This window comes from Melopsittacus undulatus, chromosome 1, assembly GCF_012275295.1.
Source record: "Melopsittacus undulatus isolate bMelUnd1 chromosome 1, bMelUnd1.mat.Z, whole genome shotgun sequence".
In the NCBI taxonomy this organism is placed as follows: Eukaryota; Metazoa; Chordata; class Aves; order Psittaciformes; family Psittaculidae; genus Melopsittacus; species Melopsittacus undulatus.
The window spans coordinates 18,380,584-18,401,872 of record NC_047527.1 but is presented as its reverse complement, the minus strand read 5'-3'; the positions used below and the strand labels follow the sequence as shown (position 1 = coordinate 18,401,872).

Below are 21,289 nucleotides of genomic sequence, written 5' to 3'. Positions count from 1 at the left end.
GACCTGTGTGAGATGACCCAGTCTCTCTAATTCAGGCCAGCAAAGCATGCTAAGGCTTCAAAGAAGAGTAGTTACAGCCAAGTACTTCATCTAAGGTCACAAGAGACTGTAATTATCTCTTTGATCTCCTGTATTACACAGAACATTGATTGTAATTATAATAATTATTATAGTTATTATTACTATTATTTTAGGAAAAACTCCATCTTGATTGTAAAACTTCCAGGGATGCAAAATCCTTCATCAAGTATTCATGTGGTACATTATTCCAACTTCTTTGAACTACCAGTACCAGTCAGGCTATAAATCCATCTGCTAAAACCAGGAGTCTTTTTCTATTGATTTCTGGTCTGTAGTAAGTACTGATAGACTGTGGTGAGAACATCCTGTACTTTTGTATGTTACTGTGGTTAAACAACACAGAGCAAACATCTTCACTCTCATGACAAAGGGCTTGAGCTGATATGATGCTGTTCATAAGGTTTTGCTTTACTGGTGCTGCTTGAAAATGTCAGACCATAACCCTCCTTTTGTGCTTTGGTTGTCAAAGATCAAGGTATCATTTTCTGCTGAATTGCAGACAAAAGCGTGTCCTGCTTTCCTAGATCAGTACACAGAGATCATTTCTGTGTCTGTACATGGGTATATACCATTAAAGCATAGAAGAACTTATAGGTGAAAGGCAGTAATTAATGTGCCTATAAATTTCCCAGGAGGGTCTAATGTGAGAAACTTGATCTTCCAAGTACTTTTGGTATAGACCTTGTTTAATCTGTATTTTCTTCCTGCCTGCACTGATATAATTTTAATGGGTAATTATTATAGGAAAATATAGCTTCACCTCTATACAAGATTTATTAACACATCAAATATCCTATCAGAATGGGAAATGCTGAAAGTGTACACATAAAAAAAAAATCAAGTTCTTATATATTACAATCACATTCAGCAACCAAGAACTGTTACTGAAATGTTTTTAAACTCCGGAATTGTTAGAACTGGGAATATAATCAAATCACAAAACCATAGAACCAGTCCCAGGCTGGTTTATCCCAGTGGTAAGTGTCTTTTCATCAGGCCACTTCCACTCAGCAAAATGAGGCTCCTGCACTTACTCTGTGTATATATGTTCACATGTACATGTCTGTTGGCAACCATTCTGTAAATTTTGATCTCATTAACCGATCCTAATGTAATTTGTTGGGGGGAAAAATGCCATATATATTGTTACATTCAATGAACATTAGCAATTGAATAGGAGACAGGGACCTTTTAAGTGCTCCAGCTGAAAGAAAACTGGAGCAACAGCTCACACCTTATTAGACACCAGACAATACAAAGAAGCAGAAACAGCAGCCACATCTTTTGAAAAGCTTCAATTAACGATGAGGCATAAATCTGCTGGAAGCAGCACTTGCTTCATCCTGGTGTTCAGGGGACTACTCAGTGCAGTGCATCCCTCGGGGCTTTGTCAGAAGGGCAGGAAACAGAAGGCACTCACAGAATCACACTGCAGTGGAGATTCTGTTGTACTAAGCAAGCACGAGTTGGGTCTCCATATCAGTAAGATCAATTGCAATTGTAACCTCAGATTTCATTAGTGCTAGATCTGTTTTCACAGCTATGGAAGAAATCCTTCTTCCTTTAGGAGAATTCTGCAGGATATGGGCCACAGCCATTGGCAAAGCTCCCATTGACTCAGGGCCAGAGAAGAAACCTCTTCACACACTGTAGTTAATTACAAGCTGTCTGCATTTTTAACAATCCAGCTGGAGGATATAGTTTTTTTGTTATTTGCTGCTTTTTTTGGTTTTTTTTTATCTTAAGTCACGATAAGTGGTATTAATCCAAAAGAGTATGAGCATCTCTGGGACAAAAAAAAAGAGAGAAAGAAAAATGAAAGCCATGACACTTAAAACTTCAGAGGAGAGATTTAATCATGCAGTCACCTTCTGCACTGTAAAAAGTAAATAAGAAAGTGCATGACATCATTTATGAGCTAAGCAAGTGGTAAAATAATGAAATGCCTTTGCTGATGGGAAGCATGGACTGATATATGCCTCAGATATCTGACTCTGTTAGTTTAGAAGGTGCTTTCTTGAGCTAAAGAAAAGATGTTAAAATGCCCAGTGTCTGCATTTTATTTCTGGTGTTCGTGAATCAAACCCACACAAAAAATGAGATCAAAATGCACCAGATAGATGAGGTGGGGATGAGTAATAATATTGTGATGAGAAGTAAAATTGTCAAAGACTGCAGTTCATTACTAGTTTTAGATGATCTAGTGATGAGGGGGAATTCAGAGGATGAAAACATTTCATTTTAACATGCTTGTGCAAAAGGCTTCATCATTTCATGTATTTTAATTTCAAACCAACACAAGCTAAGCAAAATATTTTGGGTTTGCTGAAGGGAGGCAAAAACCTGACACACCTTCTGGAACACTTGGTAGTGCTTGCTTGTGTTGAGGAAAAATACCTTTTTCCTTTAGAAAACATCTGTCTTGAATCAGTGTTTCCCTTTTCATCTGTCTAGGGGCAGAGATCTCTGGACTAGGACAGCAGCTGCTGCAAGTTATAATTGCTGGAAGGTCTGTGCTCCTGGATACATGATGGCTTGAAAGTGTGATGCTCTGGCTTTATCATAACCACCTGCTAGCCTGAAGGACAGAAAGCTCAGGCAGATCTCACCTGTGTGTATAAATACCTTATGGGGGGCATACAAAATCATAGAATAGTTAGGGTTGGAAAGGACCTTAAGATCATCTAGTTCCAGCTGCCCTGCCATGGCCAGGGACACCTCACACTAAACCATATCACCCAAGGCTTCATCCAACCTGGCCTTGAACACAGCCAGGGATGGAGCATTCACAACCTCCTTGGGCAACCCATTCCAGTACCTCACCACCCTAACAGGAAAGAATTTCTTCCTTATATCCAGTCTAAACCTCTGCTGTTTAAGTTTCAACCCGTTACCCCTTGTCCTGTCAATACAGTCCCCAATGAATAGTCCCTCCCCAGCATCCCTGTAGGCCCCCTTCAGATACTGGAAGGCTGCTATGAGGTCTCCATGCAGCCTTCTCCAGGCTGAACAGCCCCAACTTTCTCAGCCTGTCTTCATATGGGAGATGCTCCAGTCTTCTCAGTGGTGCCCACTGACAGGACACAAACTGAAACACAGGAAATTCTGTTTAATGATCAGAAAGACCTTTTTCACTGTGCAGGTTGTTAAACACTGGTACATGCTGCCCAGAGAGGCTGTGGAGTCTCCATCTATGAATATTCAGAACTCAACTAGACAAGCCATGGACAATCTGCTATCTGATCCAGCTTGAGCAGGGGCAGGACCAGATGAGTTCCAGAGGTGTCCACCAGCCTCCACCATGTTTCTATGAAATGCCGTCTTCTCTACCAGTAGTTTTATTAAACCCTGAAAGCAGACTGACACACTGAGTGCCATCCTGTGATCAACTCACAGCAAAACAATAGTCATCAGGACATGCTTCCAAGCAAGAAAATTATTTCTTAACTTCTAAGCAATCGCTGTTTTGGCAAATTATTTATCTGTCAGATTGAGAGATGAGAACAGGCAATGCCTGTACTCCCTGTATGTTTCTTTTGCTGCAGATCAGTCAGCCAAAGATTCCTGAGTATGTGAATCTGTCTTTTAAATTATTATTTTGAAACACTTTGGACAAAAACATATGAAAACCAAACTTTTTCTTCAGGGCATATAGACCTTTTCCCTTCTGCCAGTACCAAAGAGATAAATTAGCTTCATTGCAGAACAACAGAAGACATTCTGAAGGTTTTCTAGAGATTAGTTTAATTAGCTAATAAACCAAATGGAATACACATATTTCATCAAGATAGCAGAAATGCATTATCTCAAACAATAAGCCCAGCATTTGCATGCAGCTCATGATGGCCAAGAGACTGTGAGTAATACAAGAGATACACAATTAACGGGAAGGAGATGCTGAAGGAGAGGGATGAGGATACATGCAGAGCTGGCACAGCAGTGAGGACAATTCCCACGGTGGTTAAGGATGTCAGGCTACAGAGGCAGTTGCATTCAGCTCAAGCTGCCTCTGCCCAAACTATGATGAACCCAGCATGAGGCACTTCCACACCACAATCGACGTTGCTGTGCTAATATGCTGAGAGGCACAGTGTGTGCTCAGGCACTGTGCCACGCTACGGCAGCTCTGCGCTTCTTATGGCCAGAGTGTGTCCAGCTGGCTCAAAAGCTCACATAGCTCAGGAAAGGGTCTGTCTGTCCCCAGCCACAGCTATGACCCAAGGAGCAAATTCTGAGGAGCATCTTAGTTTCTTCCTAACGTGCTCATGAGCCTTTAACTAGTTCTGAAACATGCTGAGAGAAGGGGAAAAGATTGTAAAGTAAAGGAAGTGGGACACAGGAAAATGGAAGTGAGAGATAAAAATTATCCTAATAATCAGTAAATAATCTGCTAGGCTTGGTACTGGCTTATAAGGGGCTGGTATACAAGGCAGTGGGGGACTACAAGGCTAGGAGAAGTGGGGGGAAAGTGAAGAAGGGTGGAAAAAAATAGAGCAGAAATAAGATACCCCTTTGGTACATCTGAAAAATGCTGGGTTTGTTCAGCAGTTCTTGAAGCCACTGCCTAAAGCCTTGGGGTGATTTGTGCCTTTAGGGAAAGTTGGAGAATGTAGAATGTCCTCAAATTAACTGCAAAATCAACTTATATTCTGAAAGATGACAAAACAATGTGAGAGAGAATTTAAGGTCTGTCCGAAGAAATTAAATTCAAGGAACTCTTTGCCATTACTGTTGCTAGAAACATAATTGGTCTTATACAGTGTAGCCTGGGAACTGGCTGTCTCCTCCACTAAAACAGAGAGAGATTGGGACTTTCAAACACATTGAACATAACTAGAAGACATATTTTGATTTCAAACTCAGGACTTTTTATTATCAAGGATAAACTGGTTTACTAGCATAAAGAATGACTGATCCAAGATTTTAGTAGATACATTATGTCTCCATACCAGTTGACCACTACCAGAACATCCATAAGTCATTGCTTTTGTTTTGCAGTGTAAGGGCCTGCCTTCAGTTTTCTTCTTTTTTTCTGGATTTACATTCTTGACTGTATTATAACAGAATCAATCAATCTGACAAAAGTCAAGTCAGTATGAAATGTGAAATCTATTTTCCCAATAATTATTGACTGTAGCTCTTTACATTGTTAAATCAATATTCCCACCTGCTTGCCAACAATACCTTCACTCCATTCCCATTTTCTTTTTAGTTTCATATACTTTCTCTGACAAAAGAAGAAAGAAAAATATTTTTATTGGTTTTAACCCTTCTGTTTACCAATAAAATAGTAAGATGCACAGGCAACTGTGAGTGCTTAAAACACCTTCATTAAAACAGGAACTAATCCAAACATTGTCCCATACAAATGACAGTAAACATCTTGGATGAACATAGCAATTAGGTTGGGGATCCCAGGAGAGAGGCTTCAGCTCAAGGTAAAGACAGATGCTCTCTTCCCTGGAGCTGTGACAGATTCACATCCTGTGATGTTTGGATACAGACCTCCTTACTTGCAGTGCATTGGTTCATCCTGCATGTAAATAAATTACTACACTTATTTATATAATCTTGTTGTTATGCATCCCAGCACTTCGTATTGGTATGTGAGGCATTTCCAGTGAAAGATTCTTAAATACTGTACAAACTTTCTGTGTCAGTCCTCAATGGCCTGGATTCTAGCCTTCACCCATGCAAAAACAAAAGCCACCAAAACCTTTTCTGTTTATTGTAAGGACTGTGATTTTGAGCCACAGCCTTAAGCTATTACTGCTGTGCTGCAGAGCATCCCCAGGAGCTGTTTCTCTCTCCAAGGCACAACTCCTTTTCTTTCAACTTGCCCTGTGCAGGAGCACTAACTTAACATGGGCCTCAAATTTTCTCTCAGGCTACCACAGCCACCCAGCTGAAAGGCAGTCTTAAATCCCATCTGAATTGAAGAGGACATATAAATTAATTGCATTTTTATTCCTAAGCACTGAATCCAGAACTAATAGGTAGGACAGCCAAAATGGGGGACCTAGTTCTTGTCCACAGAGTGCACACCACAGCCATGTCCATTGATAGACAAGGACAGAAGATGTATAAATGAGATGTTGTGTATATTTAAAAGGATATTTAAGACTCTATGAGAACAGAAATATATTCCATCATGCAGGCTCACATGTGCACTCCTGTAGCTGCAGTGGTGCCCTGTGTCTTTCAGACACTGTCTGCTGCCACCAAGGCAGTGGTGTTCAAGAGGTTCTGTATGTGTGCATGCGTGCATATGTGATGCTTATGAAGGACTGTGGAGCTGGCATTGAAGTGTAAAGCAAGAACAGCACAAGCAGAAATAATGTATGACCCTAAACCACCCCAGATGTGAACATAAATGGAAGTTGTCTGGATAGAGAAAGACTGACAGCTCTTTGAATACAAGCACTAAGATGCATTTGTGGTGCTCCTAGAAGGACTCTGGCTCAAAAAGTCAGTGCAAGGATTTGTTCAGCCCAATATGTGGCATTTTTTCTCCCCTTCTCAGACAGACTAATTTTACTTAGAAACTTGCTGTCTGCACTACATCTCCTCGTCTTTTTCTGCAGATGATAAGGCATTGTCCAAAACTGACTTAGTAACACCAGTAAGATGGATTGTCACTTTAGGTTACTCAGGCAGTGGTTAAAATTAATAACAGTTCAGGCTGCTTCTTTGTGCTGCAAATGCTGTGTGACAGATCAGCCTGCTGAGGAGCCCAGTCATAGGTGCTGGGCCCCAGATCACTCCTCAGACACCAGCATGGTGGCTGCAGCATTCATTTTCTCAGGAAGACATCTGACGTTTCCTTCTCTCCATACTTGCATATCCCTGCTGAAGAGCTGAAAGTGTAACCTCAGCACAGCCAATGTTCTTCTCTCACACACCAGGCAAGAATTCACACACCATTAGTGTGTGAACGATGTACGAAGTGAATGGTTTCTGCACCCCTCCCTTTTTGTTCAGGGGTTGACCGCAAGCCATTGCCTCTCTCCTCCCCTCCCACAGTCCATCAGGAATCAAAAGCTTTGACCCTCACTCTCTGTAATGCACTTCTCTTATGCACAACTGCTTTCCAACAGGGGCTGCAGAATTAGGCATAAGGCAGCAGCATATGACAAATGATGGTCTTTTTGTAGACTGCGCAGAGCTGGAGGTCAAACACACTATTAATAATTCTCTGACTTTTTAAAAGCTGCAGTCCCTCCATTTGTTGGCAACATGATTTTAAAGGTCTGTACAAGCCACTTAAAACAGCAGCTGAACAGAGGCACTTCAGCACTGTCCAATATTGATTTTTGCTTCTAACTCGCCTCTTTGCTGAGGCTGGTTTCAATATCCTGTGAAGTTTAAGTGAAGGTATTTCCTATTTCAATAGCTGTGCATTGTCATTTGATAGCATAGATAAGCCTGTAGTATTTGTAACATACTTTGCCTCAAAGAGCAGGATTGCCACAAAATCTCCGTCTTGGACCACTGCTGCCTGCATCACAGGAAGGCTGAGGGAAGAATGAGTAGAGGTGGGCTGGAGTGGGGAACCCAGTCACCAGGCTGTTCACCAAGCTCAAGCTGTACCAAGAAAAAAATCAATACAGTACAGAGCTGATATAGCAGATTATTTCTGCCTCTAGAGAAGGGGTCCCAGGGAACGAGTAAATTCAAAGCACTAGCTGGTGTGCTCCCACAAAGCAGACATTTAAAGCTAAAAGATGTGCAGGAAATTTAGCAAATACCCAAAATTAAGGAAACAAAATACGCATATGTGCAATGTGAAAATGTGAAAGAAAAATAAGCATTGTGAACATGGGTCTGGCTAATCATGAGATTGGCCTAAAATTTAGATTCCCCACTGGGGAAATAGGACATATATATAATAATATTTGGCTTTGGGGTTTTGGGTTGTTTTGGTTTTGTTTTTTTGTGGGGAAAAGAGGCAATGACAGCAAATGACATCCTGCTAGAAAAGAAAAATGTCCTGAGGAACTGCTCTATAGTCATACTAGAAAGAAAAAAAGACAAAGAATGTGTTTTCTGCTTTGAAGGAGGGACAGAGAAGCACAACTGAAAATGACACTGAGAAGGCTGAAGTGCTTCAGCCTACTATTTTTTCTTTAACCCACTGAAAAAAAAATCTAAACCAACCAACTGAGACAATCCACAGACTTCAAAACTTATTAAGAACTTAGGTTGCGTAAACAGCAGAAAAAGAGGCTACACAGATACATTACATATCTTCAAATCAGGTAGGCCTCATAAAATTCACCCCAGTGTGCACAAGGAACTGAGTGAAGTAATTTCACAGCCATGAGCAATTATATTTGAGGTATTATGAAAAGTGAATGAAGTTTCAGAAGACTGGAAAAGGACCTCTCAAGAGCTCTTCCAGCCATGGTTGCCATTCCTGAAAGAAGACAAAAAACAAAAGTAAGATGGTTACTTATTGATCCATAGCTTCTTCTTCAGGAAGCCACAGCAGAAAAACAAGTACTTGCTATCCACACTATAGGCAAAGCATAAAGTTTTGAGAACATGGGGTCAGGCCTGATCAAATCAAAGGCCCATCATCACAAAACTGTCTCAGATAGTTGCCTGCACCAGATACTGCTGTTATCTAAAACAAAGTGTAGGGCAAGCATGCCCCAGCATACTCTCTCAGCTCTTAGCAAACAGAAGCTTAGAGACTTAGAGAGATAGAGACTTTGCATCTTTCTGTCAAGAGCCCTCTGTGACCTGTAATAGCCCGTAACAATTACTAATCAAGAGACGATAAAAGTGCTGTTTTTATTGCATGAAATTAGAAGATAATACATAGAAACTGAAAATAGGCACATACTTTATACTACTCTGCCTTGCAGTGACTGTATCTTTGTTCCCAGCTTCAATATATTGTTATCAAGTATACATTCATTTTGTGAATAGCTAATCCTTGAGAAAAGCAACACCAAAATGTCAGCCTAGCTACTATTTACATTCAAGCACAGTTACTCTGGCTAGTTTGTCAAAAGCTGCTTCATGTTAAGAGTTGAACTAAATTTATTTTAAGCTATAAAGAAACAAAATACAATCTCTTACATATGGATATGCTGCAGCTGGAGAACAGTGATTAAAGGACTTTATTTACATTTCTAGCTGATCAACATCTTTTAGATACTTCTAATGGGAAGAATTGATTTTTTTTGCCCCTACAAAACAGACTTAATCAATTTTGCTACTGGAAATGTTTTATTCAACCATAGCTAAATTTCTCTGCATACACATCTGTCAAAGCAGAAACTATTATTGGAAAAGAGAAGCCTTTTTTGCTGATATAAAGATATCTTCTATCATTTCAACAGAAGCCTATTGATTTTTTGAAACCTTAAAAAAAAAGAGAAAGCTTACTGTAATGCAAATCCCTTAAATATGCAAAATCTTCACCAAATTACATCAAATATCAGCAAAATTTAATTTGGGCTCACTTTCCTAGGATTTTTAAATATTATTTTGCACTTGAAATTAAAATTTAGTTGCATTAATCAGAAAAAAAAATATTTGCCATCCCTTTTGGATTAATTTATTCTAGGGGTTTTGCAACAATTAAGCTCTTTCTGCAGTGCTGGACTATGAGTTGAAGCCTTGGTTCCTGTCCTCAGCTCTCCAGCTGGCTCTCTGGGCAAAGGAGGTGACTCACTTCATCTGTAAATGGGGAAACTATATGCTCTGTGCACAGCTTTGGTGTCTATGTCCTTCTTGAAAACATTACCTACCATGCAACATGGTATCTCACTGTTCAATGCAGATGGAAGCACTTTCAGTGCTGATCTGTGGGTTATACACTTGATGCAGGTGAATAAAAAATGCATGTCTGGCAAACTGCAATGCCCTTACACATGACAATGATCAAATGACTGTGAAGTGCAACTCAGTTAATGGCAATGCAAAGGTGGACAAATCTGTACTTAAATAAGCAGAAAACTCTTTACAAATCTTTAATACAGCAACTCTGCAGAAGCATTTTAAGTGTGGATTTGCACTGAAAATTTAATACAAACATGCATCATTTGACTGAGTTTCTACAGTGGGCACTGAATTTACATTTACACAAACAAATATTAACCATGTTCATTTCAAAAAAGAAGTTCTTGCCTAGCTTTATGCAAATTTGTAACAGCCATAATTTATTTTAAACTGATAAAAAAATCAGAGAGATCTCACCTCCCTGCAGTCTGCAGGACACTTGACCTTGCTAGGACTTATTAGCATGGGGAAAATAGTCCCTGTGAATATAGCACATGAGGATGAATCCTTCAAAATTTAAAAAGGTACGATTAAGAAGAATCCTGTAAAATAGAGCAACAATTAATTTAATGTTTGCTTTCAGTTAGAAAGCCTCCCAGATCTGTAATCTGATGGATTGTCATATCTATAAACACAATTACTCTCTTAACCTCTTACTGTTGGTTGCACACCACAGGCTACATCTGGCACCAGTGCAATGTTACTGCAGCTGATCTGGCCACCTCAGGGGCACTTTTATTACTGCTGTAGCAGTAACAGTCTGAAACCTGAACTGCAAATCGGGGCCCTGCTATACCCGGTACTGCAGAAACAAGCAATAGGAGCAATCAGCCCCTGCCCCAGCCTGGATCCCCTCCCTCTGTGGCATTCACATCATGCTTTGATTTTTATGACAGTGACAGCAAGGTGATGCTACAAGGCATAACCTCATGGCATACCTTACTGTTGCATTTGGGAGGCAGCAGAAAGTGTCAAAGGTGGCTGGTGTCCCTTCTGGAAGCAGAGATGAAGCCATCACCGAGGTGGCCATGTCCAGCCTGCAGCCATCTGGGAGCACTGCTCCTGCTTCTGCCCACGTCATCCACCACTACCAGTGCATTCTGGGCACCTCACACCCACCATTGTCACCACAGCCAGTGCTGGGACTGACACCATCTGTTGTCCCACCCTGGCCATGGCCAGGCTGTGGGGTGAGGACATGGCACTGAAGTGGTGATGCACAGGGTTATGGTGGACAGGGACTCAATACCCACCTCCCACCACAGCACCTCCCCAGCTTCCTGCTCACACAGCCCTGTCTGGGCCCACCTTCCTTCTTTCCTCTTTGCTTTTTTGTTACCCGGAGTTAGGTGGGACACTGGCACAGCAGTTTGGAAGCCTGCGTCATCTGATGCTTTCCGACTGGATGGACCAGCTGTCAGGGATATGGCCACTGGGTGAGCTGGGGACAGGCACGGAGTGCCAGAGCAGCCGGATCTGGCCCTGCCATGCCACAGCTCCCAGCAGCTGAGGACAAGGCACCCATGGCAAGGGGATGAAGAACCAACCACTGCAACTGGATGTTCAGCGAGGAGCAAAGAGGAGCATGGAAGCACTCAGCTTTACAGACTTTTATTTGTCAATCTGTACAGAATGCTGTTGCTATTGTAATAAGGCATAAAACGCACTATTGAAAAGCTCACGATGGACTGTGACGTTTCGCCCTGTGGGTCAAAAAGGAGTTTTACAACATTAAACCAGTCGCTTTTCCAGTCAGTAAACTTTATATTCATTACAGACAGATTTTTAAAAGAATTACAAAGATTAAAAAACTGTAAACATATAAAACCCAGCAACAACCCAGCGTGGCTTCCTAGGAGAGAGTCTCAGGCATTTCTGCTGTGGGGCTGGTGTGGGGCTGGCAGCGAGAAGGCAAGACTGCCTGGCCAGGGAGCCTGGTGGGGCTGGGACTGTGTGGAGTCACTCCTTTTGGGTGAGAGTCCCCAGCTGGTGACAGGCAGTTCCCAAATGGCAGCCTTGGCCTCAGATACCTAAAAGGACAGAAACTGAGCAAATGGGTCACTGGGAGCTGTTTGAGCAGCAGGGAGCTAGCCACAGGCTACCGGCACCTCGCCACAGGGGAGCATCACCACAGCGCATGGCACCTCCGGCCCTAATGCAGACCCCTGGGTTCCCTTCAGCAGGCAGGCCCTGGCACACAGATATGTCATGAGGTAGAACATGGGAAACTGTCACGCTTCACTGACAGAAATAAACAGACTGAGGGCACAAATCCCGGTATGTTCTGGGGTACTCCAGGGCTCACCTAAAACCCACCTGGTATGCCCCAAGAGTTAGATCCCCACAGAAGAAAGCTCTCCAGTGATCCACATGACAACTTTAACCCAGGCAAGGAAAAACACCCAACCTGATTTTAATCATGCTTATACTCTTAAAGCATTTATATTTTGAGCAGTGGAAATCAAATTGCAATGGTGTATGAGAGGGCAATTAATTTCCCTTGGCCTCAGCCTTTGGTATCATCTCATGTGAGATGAACGATGCGAAGGCTCGTCCACTGGGCAAATACATTCATTTTCCACCATAAGTCACCAGACAGCAAGTGTTTTGGTCTCTGTCGCATCACATAGCACGAGAACCTGAGAGTCCAGAGGTTTTATATCGCACCACCAACCCACACAGTCCTGTAATGTGTACAGGTATCTTGCTGGGTGATCAGAAAAATGTCCTGAGAGTTTTATCTGCTAAACTCCTGCACTTTGCCTTCCTTCACCTCTTCCACAGCACACACAAGCACCAAAATAAACTGTTAGTCCTGTTACTGAAATTTTCTTATTCTTCACACTCCTGCAGTGTATATTTAGATTATTAGGTTGACTTACATTTCCTCAGAATGCTTGGGGAAAACTTGAGGGTTCATTTAAGTATTGCAGGCTCATGATCTGTGACAGGCATTTTACAAAGTGTCAGAAAACTTCTCACTTGATAATAACACACTGACAGTCAGGGGAGCGTTCCCTTTTCTAGTGCTAATAATCAGTATTAAGGCATGCCATGGCTCCTACAAGAAACCTGTGATCCTTACAGTGTTAGCTGTCATCTTTCTGCAATAATAGAATGCACTCCAATGTTATGCACATGTATCATTAAAAAAAAATAAAAATAATGGCTCTTAAAACCACCAGCCTCAATTTAGAGCTTCTGTCAGGAAGGTGAGAACAGCGATTCCCATTATGGACCCAGGCTGGTGAAAGGGTTTTCATCCCCCACAGCACCCATCCACTGTCCCACATCATCTTGTTGCCCCCAGCTCAGTACCATTTGCCCTCTCACTTGGCAAGGCTTTCCTCGGGCCTCTGGAGGCCACATCCAGCTGCTTGCCATCCTCAGGACAGGACAAGATGCAGTGCTGTCCTCACTACCCCATCTTGAGCAGTGTGTCAGGCCCTGCAGGCAATGTCCACATACCCACCAGCAGGCAAACACCAGCTAAGGTGGAGCTTTCCTTCTCCTGCTTCTCAGGCTACTTCGTTCCTCACTCTCACCTATCATAACAGGCTGAAGGCTTCTCCTTACATCTGGAAGCTATTCCATTTATTTACCCTAGAAATTCAATCCTGAATTCCTGATGACCCATCCACAGCGACATAAGCTCTCTGAAGACGACAATGGAGGTTCTGGCCATTGTTGAGTTCCTGCCTGCAAACACACTCCACATCATGACATAAACTGGCAAAATCATCTACGAGGCAGCAGCACCCCCTAATAAGACTGCTCATTTAATTACCAAATAACACAGAACTAAAGCGGCAGTTAGAGCAGCTAACATCTGAAGCAGCATCTCTTTTGCAGGGCCAAAATTAAAGCCTGGGTACCACACCATGCTATTTACAGTGACCAAAGGCACAAGCCTGGTGCAGGACTGCTCCTTGGACCCTTGGTCGAAGGCACCCGTTCCAACACCAGTGGCTGGCAAGCAGAAGGGACTGAACTGAGTGAGTGCCAGACTCCAGTGCTGCACATGTCTCCTGACACAAACACCCAGGGAAGAGGGAATGAGGAGACAAAACAGCTTTCAGTCTCTCTGCATGAGGACCCCACGTTTCCAACTGACACTTGTTATGCTGACAACTCGTGCTGATACATATTCCTGGGAAAAGGGGGACACAAAGGAGATCTCCTTCCCCAAGAGAACTCTTCTCAGGTATGTCACAGTGTGGAAAAAAAATCCCAGTATCATGTTAAAAATACTCAATATTCCTGATATTTGAGACTTAGCCCACAATTGATGAGGTTGTGACAGTGAATCACATGTTTCTACTAAGATTGCAGTCAGGGACTGTACAAACAGAGCTCTTCACTCATGTTTGGATTTGGCAGGGACACACACATATATATGAACAGGACATACAGATACACTAACCACTGTTCAGCAGGAACTGACAGCAGTATATACATCAATCTTTGTTGGTTTTCTCAGCACTGCAAGAGCACACCCTTAATGTTCCACAGAAACTGATTGATAATAAAGTGAATAGCAGCAGTGGTACAAATTTCTGGCTACTGTGCCACAGAACTGCGATTAATAACAACACATACCCTCGATCACCCCTATGTTAAGAGAGTCCCACATCAGCCAGTAAACTGCCTGATGTTTAACCTTTGTGTTTCCCAACAACTGATTTTTTTTTTTTTTACAAATGAAGTGTGTTTTATTGACTGAGCCCCAGAAAGCTCCTTCCTGACCTTTCCTTGCTGGTTATGAGAAGGCTGACAGCTTGGTGATACAAAACTGAAGTTTCAAAAGGGCTAGTAAGATGCAGAAAGTCCCAATGTAAGCACAGCCCTGCAACTGAGCTTGAAATTCTTCTGGCATCCATGCTGAAGGAGACATGTTCAGCCTCAGCATCCCCGCGTTTTTTCACTTGGGCCTTTTGAGACTCCAAACAAGAGGTCAGTTAATTCAAGTTATGGCAGTTTTCATACAAAGACATCTGTCCACTAGGAACTAAACTTCTTTTATATGGGTCACTATAGCTATCAGAAGTTAATGACTATCAATCATTCCTAATCTGAACTGAAATGGAGCCACTGACCTCAGCTCAAAGAGCCTTTTGTCTCCTACCACTACCATGAGCCATATGGTTCCCTGCCCTTTGCCTCTTATTTTATATTTTAAATAATCATCCCTAATTGTACCATTGTTTGAAAATATGGGAGGTTTGTAGCAAGTCATGACCAGTTGCTGTTCTTTTCTCCCTTAGCTCTCACGCAACAGAAAGGATCAGCTTAAAATTAAAGGATAAAAAAGCATTCCTCAATTAAATATTAGCCCTGCTATTTGAATATTGGTCCTGCTTCTTAACAGTCTACCAAGTAGATCATTCATAGTCCTGCAGGCTGAAATAATTAACAGCTTCCAAAGTGTCAAGGTCATTCTTGTTCTATACTGGGGTAATAAGAAAATTATATAGGCAACACACCAATGGAATGTTTCGTATTAGGATAAATGAGTATCTGAGGAACCTACTTATCACAAATCTCTTTTTATTTAGTGGTTTTCATTATTTTATATCAGCTGCAATTTCTCTGGCACGTTTTCCCTTTACAAGTGCTCATATGCTTCGAACATTCATTATAGAGCTTTAAAAAAAACCATTTTTGTCAAACAAATAAACTGCATCACCAGCTATCTTTAGCCACATCTGTTTTCTTTAATGAAACATATTTTCCTGTAGAAATGCTGCCTTAAAAATCATGACCACACTAATTATCTATGGCAAGCACATCTTCCTCAACTAACGACAGCTCAAGCATGTTATCATTTGCACCAGACTTCATTCTGAAATTGAAAGACCCATACAGCTTTGCAGACTCCTTGGAGGATGCAAACCTGCTCCTCCGGTACATCTCCCCTTTCCACATGGACATCATTAGCAGGCTGGACAGCACCACACCCCCCAGGGTTAAAAGACACAGCCCAGCGATAACACAGCGGTCCAAGTGAGCTCCGATCCTAGCACTCTCATTCTCCAGCCTCTCCATCTCCCGGGCAGCCACTGTGTTGGGATCCACAGTCACGTCTCTGGGTACCACATAGGAAATGATCACCAGCAAAATGCCACTAACCAGGAACAAAATGGCACTGATGAATCCATAGTCCACAGACTTCCCGGCTGCCACCTCTGAGGCAGCATCTTCCTCCTCAGAGACCAGGGAAGGAGAATCATGCACCCACTCGGGTGGCAGCTCCCTGCAGGAATGCTGCTGCAGAGGGGCATCCTGGCAGTTGCTCCCTGGAGGACTGAGGGCACTTGCATGCTCCAGGTTTACATTTTCATCCACATAGGTGAATGACGTCTCAAGTTCCTGGGCACAGCAGCAGGCTTTCTTCTTCCCTCCATCCTCATCCCTGGTCAGGTGCTCAGGCGGGTGGCAGGGCTGGGAGGTGCTGGAGGGTGCTGAGTGCTCCCAGGGTGAGGTGCCTGGGGGAGATGGCTGGGGTGCCAATGGGGGCTCAGCCACAGGGCCCCTCTGCAGGGGCTTGCAATGCCTTTCACAGTGCAGGGCTGCCACTGCAGCGGCTGCTCTGGGGTCCACTTCACCCCCCTCATGCTGCTGCTGCTGCTGCTCGCAGGGAGGGGAGGGCAGCTTCCAGTCCGTAGCGGTGCCCAGGGGTGCCTGCCTCCTCTCCTTGGCCAGATAAAGAAGCTCCATGCAAGCCATCAACCTTGTCCCAGCAAGCTCTGACTCCTGGGCTACCGCATCCTTCAGCAGACGCTGTCCCTGACCCACGGAAGCGGCTTCACAGTACTGGAACTGCTGTATCCCAGAAATCTTCTACTCTTTCATCACTGTTTTGTTAGGGATATGGCTTGTGTCAGCTGTTAAATGACTAAATAAATCCTCTCTGACATTCATTTCTTTTCGGTCTGCAAATGAAATAGCAGAGAGGAAAAAAAAAACAACAAAAACAAATCTGACAACCTCATAATGATACATTAATAAACCAAAGATAAGATAATGCAAACGTGAAACATCAGTCTTCCTCTAAACTGTTCGAGGGGAGATGGCAAACACAATTGTTTTAACCACGCATTTAAAACTGCAATCCTCTTGCAGACCCAAAATCTATTAGGGAGTCTAATCAACCTTTGACACCAAGATCCAATTAAGGCAGTAAGTCATCTACATAGTGCAGGATAACTGGAATAACTGCGTAAAATGTCAGAGAAACGAGATGTCTGCTCTCTCAGAAGCCAGTAACTCTCCCACCCCTTTCCAAATAAAGATTTTAAAACTCAGATTCACAGACTAATTACAAAAAAAAAACACGCAAATCCCATGTAGCTCAGTAATCCAGGATCTGTATTCTCTGGTGGAAATCTGATAATCCTATGGGAAAAGCAGTGCTTTCCTATAGCAGATCTCTCGTTCGATTAAGAGCTTTCGGAATGAAATTATGCCTCAAAGACTGATGACTCAAAGACGGATATTACTTCTCATCTGCAATTAATTCGTTATTACCCCTTTCTTCCGCGCCCCATCCCCCCTCGAGGCCGATGCCCGGTGTCACTAGAAGCCTGCAGCCCAATAAAAGTGTTGCATGCGTAGAAAAACACATGTGCTCCTAACGCGTATCCGCGATCGGTTACAACCGCTGCTCACTCACGCTCTTCCCGGGACCTCAGCAGCAACCGGCCGCGCAAGCAAATGCGGTCCCCGCCGGCGCCAGGAGCAGCTGGATCCGCACGCAACTGTGTGACCCGAGTGATGGGGGTTACAGGCGAGCAGGCACGCACAGAAACACACGCAACCCCGGTAAGCAGGAGCACGCCGCCGCCTCCTCCCGCAGGGCTCTCACCTGCCCGGCCCGCCCGCCGCGCTGCCGCCCGCACACCTACCTAACACCCGCACCGCGGACAGCGTCCCGGGGCGCAGCCCGGCTGCGTCGGGCAGGGCCGAGCCGAGCCGAGCCGAGGCGGGCAGAGCGGAGACGAACCGAGCCCAGGCGGGCAGTGCCGAGGCGAGGCGGGCGGCGGGAGGGCTGTGCCGCGGGCGGGCGGGCGGTTGCTGCGGCACGCCGGGAGTTGTAGGCACAGGCGGCGGACGGCCGCGCCGCTGCGGCAGCACCGGGAGCAGCGCCGGGAGCCGCGCCCGCCAGCTCCACTGCCCCGCGGGCGCCTCCCGGCGGCGGCCTGGGGTGATCCAGCCGGTGCCTCCTGTGTCTGGGTGCTGGGTTCACACCTCAACGGGCAGGCATCAGAATTAGCTACGGTGGAAAAGACCTTTAAGATCAAGTCCAAGCGTTACCCCAGCACTGCCAAGTCCACCACTAAACCATGTCACTGAGGGCCTCGTCTGTATAGCTGCTGAACACTCCCAGAGATGGTGATTCCACCACTTCCCTGGGAAGCCTGTTCCAATGCCAGTTTCCTCCCAGCCCTACACTCCTGGCACGAGTTTGGAGAGGAACTTCTCTAAGCAAGACTCACAGGCAGATTTGAGGAGATCACTCTGTGTGAGTGAGACTCTCCACACACTTACGGCAGGCATAAATGACTTAAAGGCTGTTGCCAAAAATACATAATAAAATGAATGACCAGTTTGTACAAACTGTCACTGACTTTTCTTGCTAGTGCTTTCTCTGAAGAGATAAACTAGAATGTGCAAATAAACTGTGGAGGAAATAAAGATTTATTATAGGTGGATACTGTGCTGTTGAGGAAAGACCAGGCTTTGGGGAGACAAAAAGCAGTGAGGGACCCTTGGAGTGGAGCTGAAATGAGGATGCTCTTGGGAAGTAGAAGTGAGCAGCACCTGCCCATAGGTATGGGGCAGGAAAGCAGGGGCACAGGAGGGAAAGGAACTGGGGGAGAACCAAATGAGGCAGAAGGACAGACTGTCTGAAGGAGGTCACTTGACACCAGAGTACAGGGTGATCCTCTGTAAGGACTCTGCCAGTTCTGAAACACTGCATTATGCAAACAAGCTGAAGTTTTGAAGACAAATCTTGCTGACACACAAAAGACCCGGTACAGAAGATTCAAATCTTTGTGCTAATAACTCCCACGAACGCCAAAATTACTTGCCAGGGCACAGCAATACCAAGGGACTCCTGGTGTCCCTCACACAGATTGCTCAGTGCTGTGGGCTGGTTTGGACCACCATTTCAAAGCAGCTCCAGGCAGTGTTTCCATTAGCAGAGTGCAGTTTCAATGCATTGAATAGTGTATTATTCACTCTTTGAAGAAAAATTGTAAGGAGAAAATTATGGAGTGGGGAAAACAGCACAGGATGTCCTTGGAGCTTTTTGTAACAATGCCCTCTTTGAAATAAAGGAGAGAAAAAAAACAAACCTAAACACCTAATGAAAGTGGGGAAAAAAAACAAAACCCTGTTGGTGAATTGCTCAAATACTTTAAAGAAAAAGTGAAGGCAGAAACACTCTTTTAAAGGCTAACGTACATTTCCATTTGGGAGCACAGATAGGGGCTGCAAGCTGCACCTGCCCCATCCGATAGACAAGTCTTACTTAGGTGACTGCCAGGACAAAACGTGGTGCTCAGCCGCAGCAACACAGCCTGGAAGATAGTGAGCACTTCTGGTCCCAGCACAGTCTGCCATAGCCTTGGGTGGACAGTTTCATACCAATAGCTGATACAAAAGCAGGAAATTGTTGTCATTGATCTTCCAAACTCAGGAGCTACAGCACATTTTCTTGAGCACTTACTAGAACGTTAGTTACGTGTTACTTAAGCACACACAAAAGCCACCCACTCTCCCTGTTGTGTGCCAGTTTGTGTTGGGCAAGTGCATAAATTTGTTGCTAATAATTACAAGCCCATGAAATAAGGAGAAAACAGGGAACGTCAAGCTAAGTGTTTTCTGTTGTCATATGTCTTCTCAGGTGAAGGTGCCCCTCCTTTGCCTCCTACAGTGCAGACTCTTATAGTGAAATCATTGGCTAGTCACAATCTCTTATATTGGCATTTCTTTTTCTTTGGATGCAAAGAGTTAACAGCATTTTTGTTTAAAGAATGTGATTGCTGCCAATGATCTGAGGTGTGGAGGTGGTGAAATGAATGCATAGCAACACATACTCTGCAAACACAAATACAGCTGGTGAAAAGATTAATCAAGCAAGAGGAGGAAGTACGAACGTTTGTCATAGAAAAAAATGGCTGTGCAGAGCTGAAAACCAGAGTAATGGACACACAATGGGACAGGAATAAAAGATCGCAGCAGATTGTCAAGGTTGATGAGCCCTGTTCTCTCTGCTGCAGCCTACCACCTCACACAGTCCTTTCAGAGTCTGAGCAGAGCTGTGGTAGCAACACAGTGATAATATGGGATGTGACAGTAGACTGAAAAAGGTGTATCAGCTGGGATATACAGAATTAGATTTAAACTATGCTCTAGACCTGCTTGGAAGCTCTCTTCCAGCTGACACAGCTATAAATGAATATCAGAACTAGATGTCTTTTCTGTTCTCAGTAAGTTATGTACAGCATAAGATTTTAAGGGGGCTGGTGAGGATCTAAGAGTGGTTTCACCCCATCTAATTATGCCTGCATTTGTAGCCTTATTGTGGGCCTGACCAGCCCTGAAGGCATCAGAGAAACCAGGCAAAACTGGAATGAGTTTTCTGAATGGTGCATCCCATCATAGGATGATGAAACATTCTGCTTACTCTTACCAGTCCAGGAGTTTTTCTAGGGCAGGATGGGTTCCTCAATGGAGCATTCCCCCAAATTTTTTTATTCCTTTAGGCATCTCACAGAATCTTCAATTCTTTACCCCACACAGTCATAGGACCTTAAGCTTCCAGCAGTCCCTGTGCAAGTGCTGCAGGACTGCATAGCCTCTAAGATAAACATGCACTCTGGCCAGTGTGGCTCAGAGTATAATGTATTAAGAGAAGTCTAAAGAGACTATTGCATAAACTTCCCATTTCCATTCAGATAGATCACATTGCTGGGAAAAGTAAATTGGTTAGGGAGCCAATAACAAGGGGCTTCAGGAAAATTTAAAAGCTATTAAAGAAATATATGGACCTGTGTACAAGTCGGTACAAAATAACAAAGGCAATAGAAGTGAATGAAGAGGGCAAGCTAAGCTTTTATATAAATACAAAAGAAAAAAGGGATGTTTTGTTGTTTTTTTTTTTTTTTTTTTTTTGCTTAGAGAATATATTCTGAGGATAGCAAGCAAATATTTGGACAACTCACCATGAAAAGAAGTATCCAGCATTTCTGTGTGTTTAAAGCACATTGCTGTCACAGATCTATTGATTTATAAAGTAGAAGTAGATAGGAAGGTAATTTAATACTAGTTTGGTTGCTTTACTAATGCACATCCATTGTACATTAATAAAAGACACAAATAAGTACATAAATTTAAAGAGAGATGAAGA

General features: G+C 43.6%; 1 protein-coding gene across 2 annotated transcripts; it reads right to left on the bottom strand.

Moving 5' to 3' along the window:
- Window positions 1-15,407: 15,407 nt before the first annotated feature.
- Window positions 15,408-17,866, bottom strand: TMEM74 (transmembrane protein 74). Of its 2 annotated transcripts, none has more exons than XM_005150925.3 (2): window positions 17,778-17,866; window positions 15,408-16,805 (listed from the first exon to the last, which is right to left on the bottom strand). In XM_005150925.3, exon 2 carries the CDS (start codon window positions 16,597-16,599, stop codon window positions 15,640-15,642), a length of 960 nt encoding a protein of 319 aa, XP_005150982.2. In that variant the 5' UTR covers window positions 16,600-16,805; window positions 17,778-17,866; the 3' UTR covers window positions 15,408-15,639. The 2 variants fall into 2 exon arrangements, with proteins under 2 accessions (XP_005150982.2, XP_030906424.2); XM_031050564.2 differs by lacking the exon at window positions 17,778-17,866 and adding an exon at window positions 17,546-17,649.
- Window positions 17,867-21,289: the final 3,423 nt, after the last annotated feature.

Bases quoted from the DNA above. Each gene is read 5' to 3' on its own strand.
- TMEM74 (XM_005150925.3), bottom strand. From the start codon at position 16,599: ATGGCTTGCATGGAGCTTCTTTATCTGGCCAAGGAGAGGAGGCAGGCA.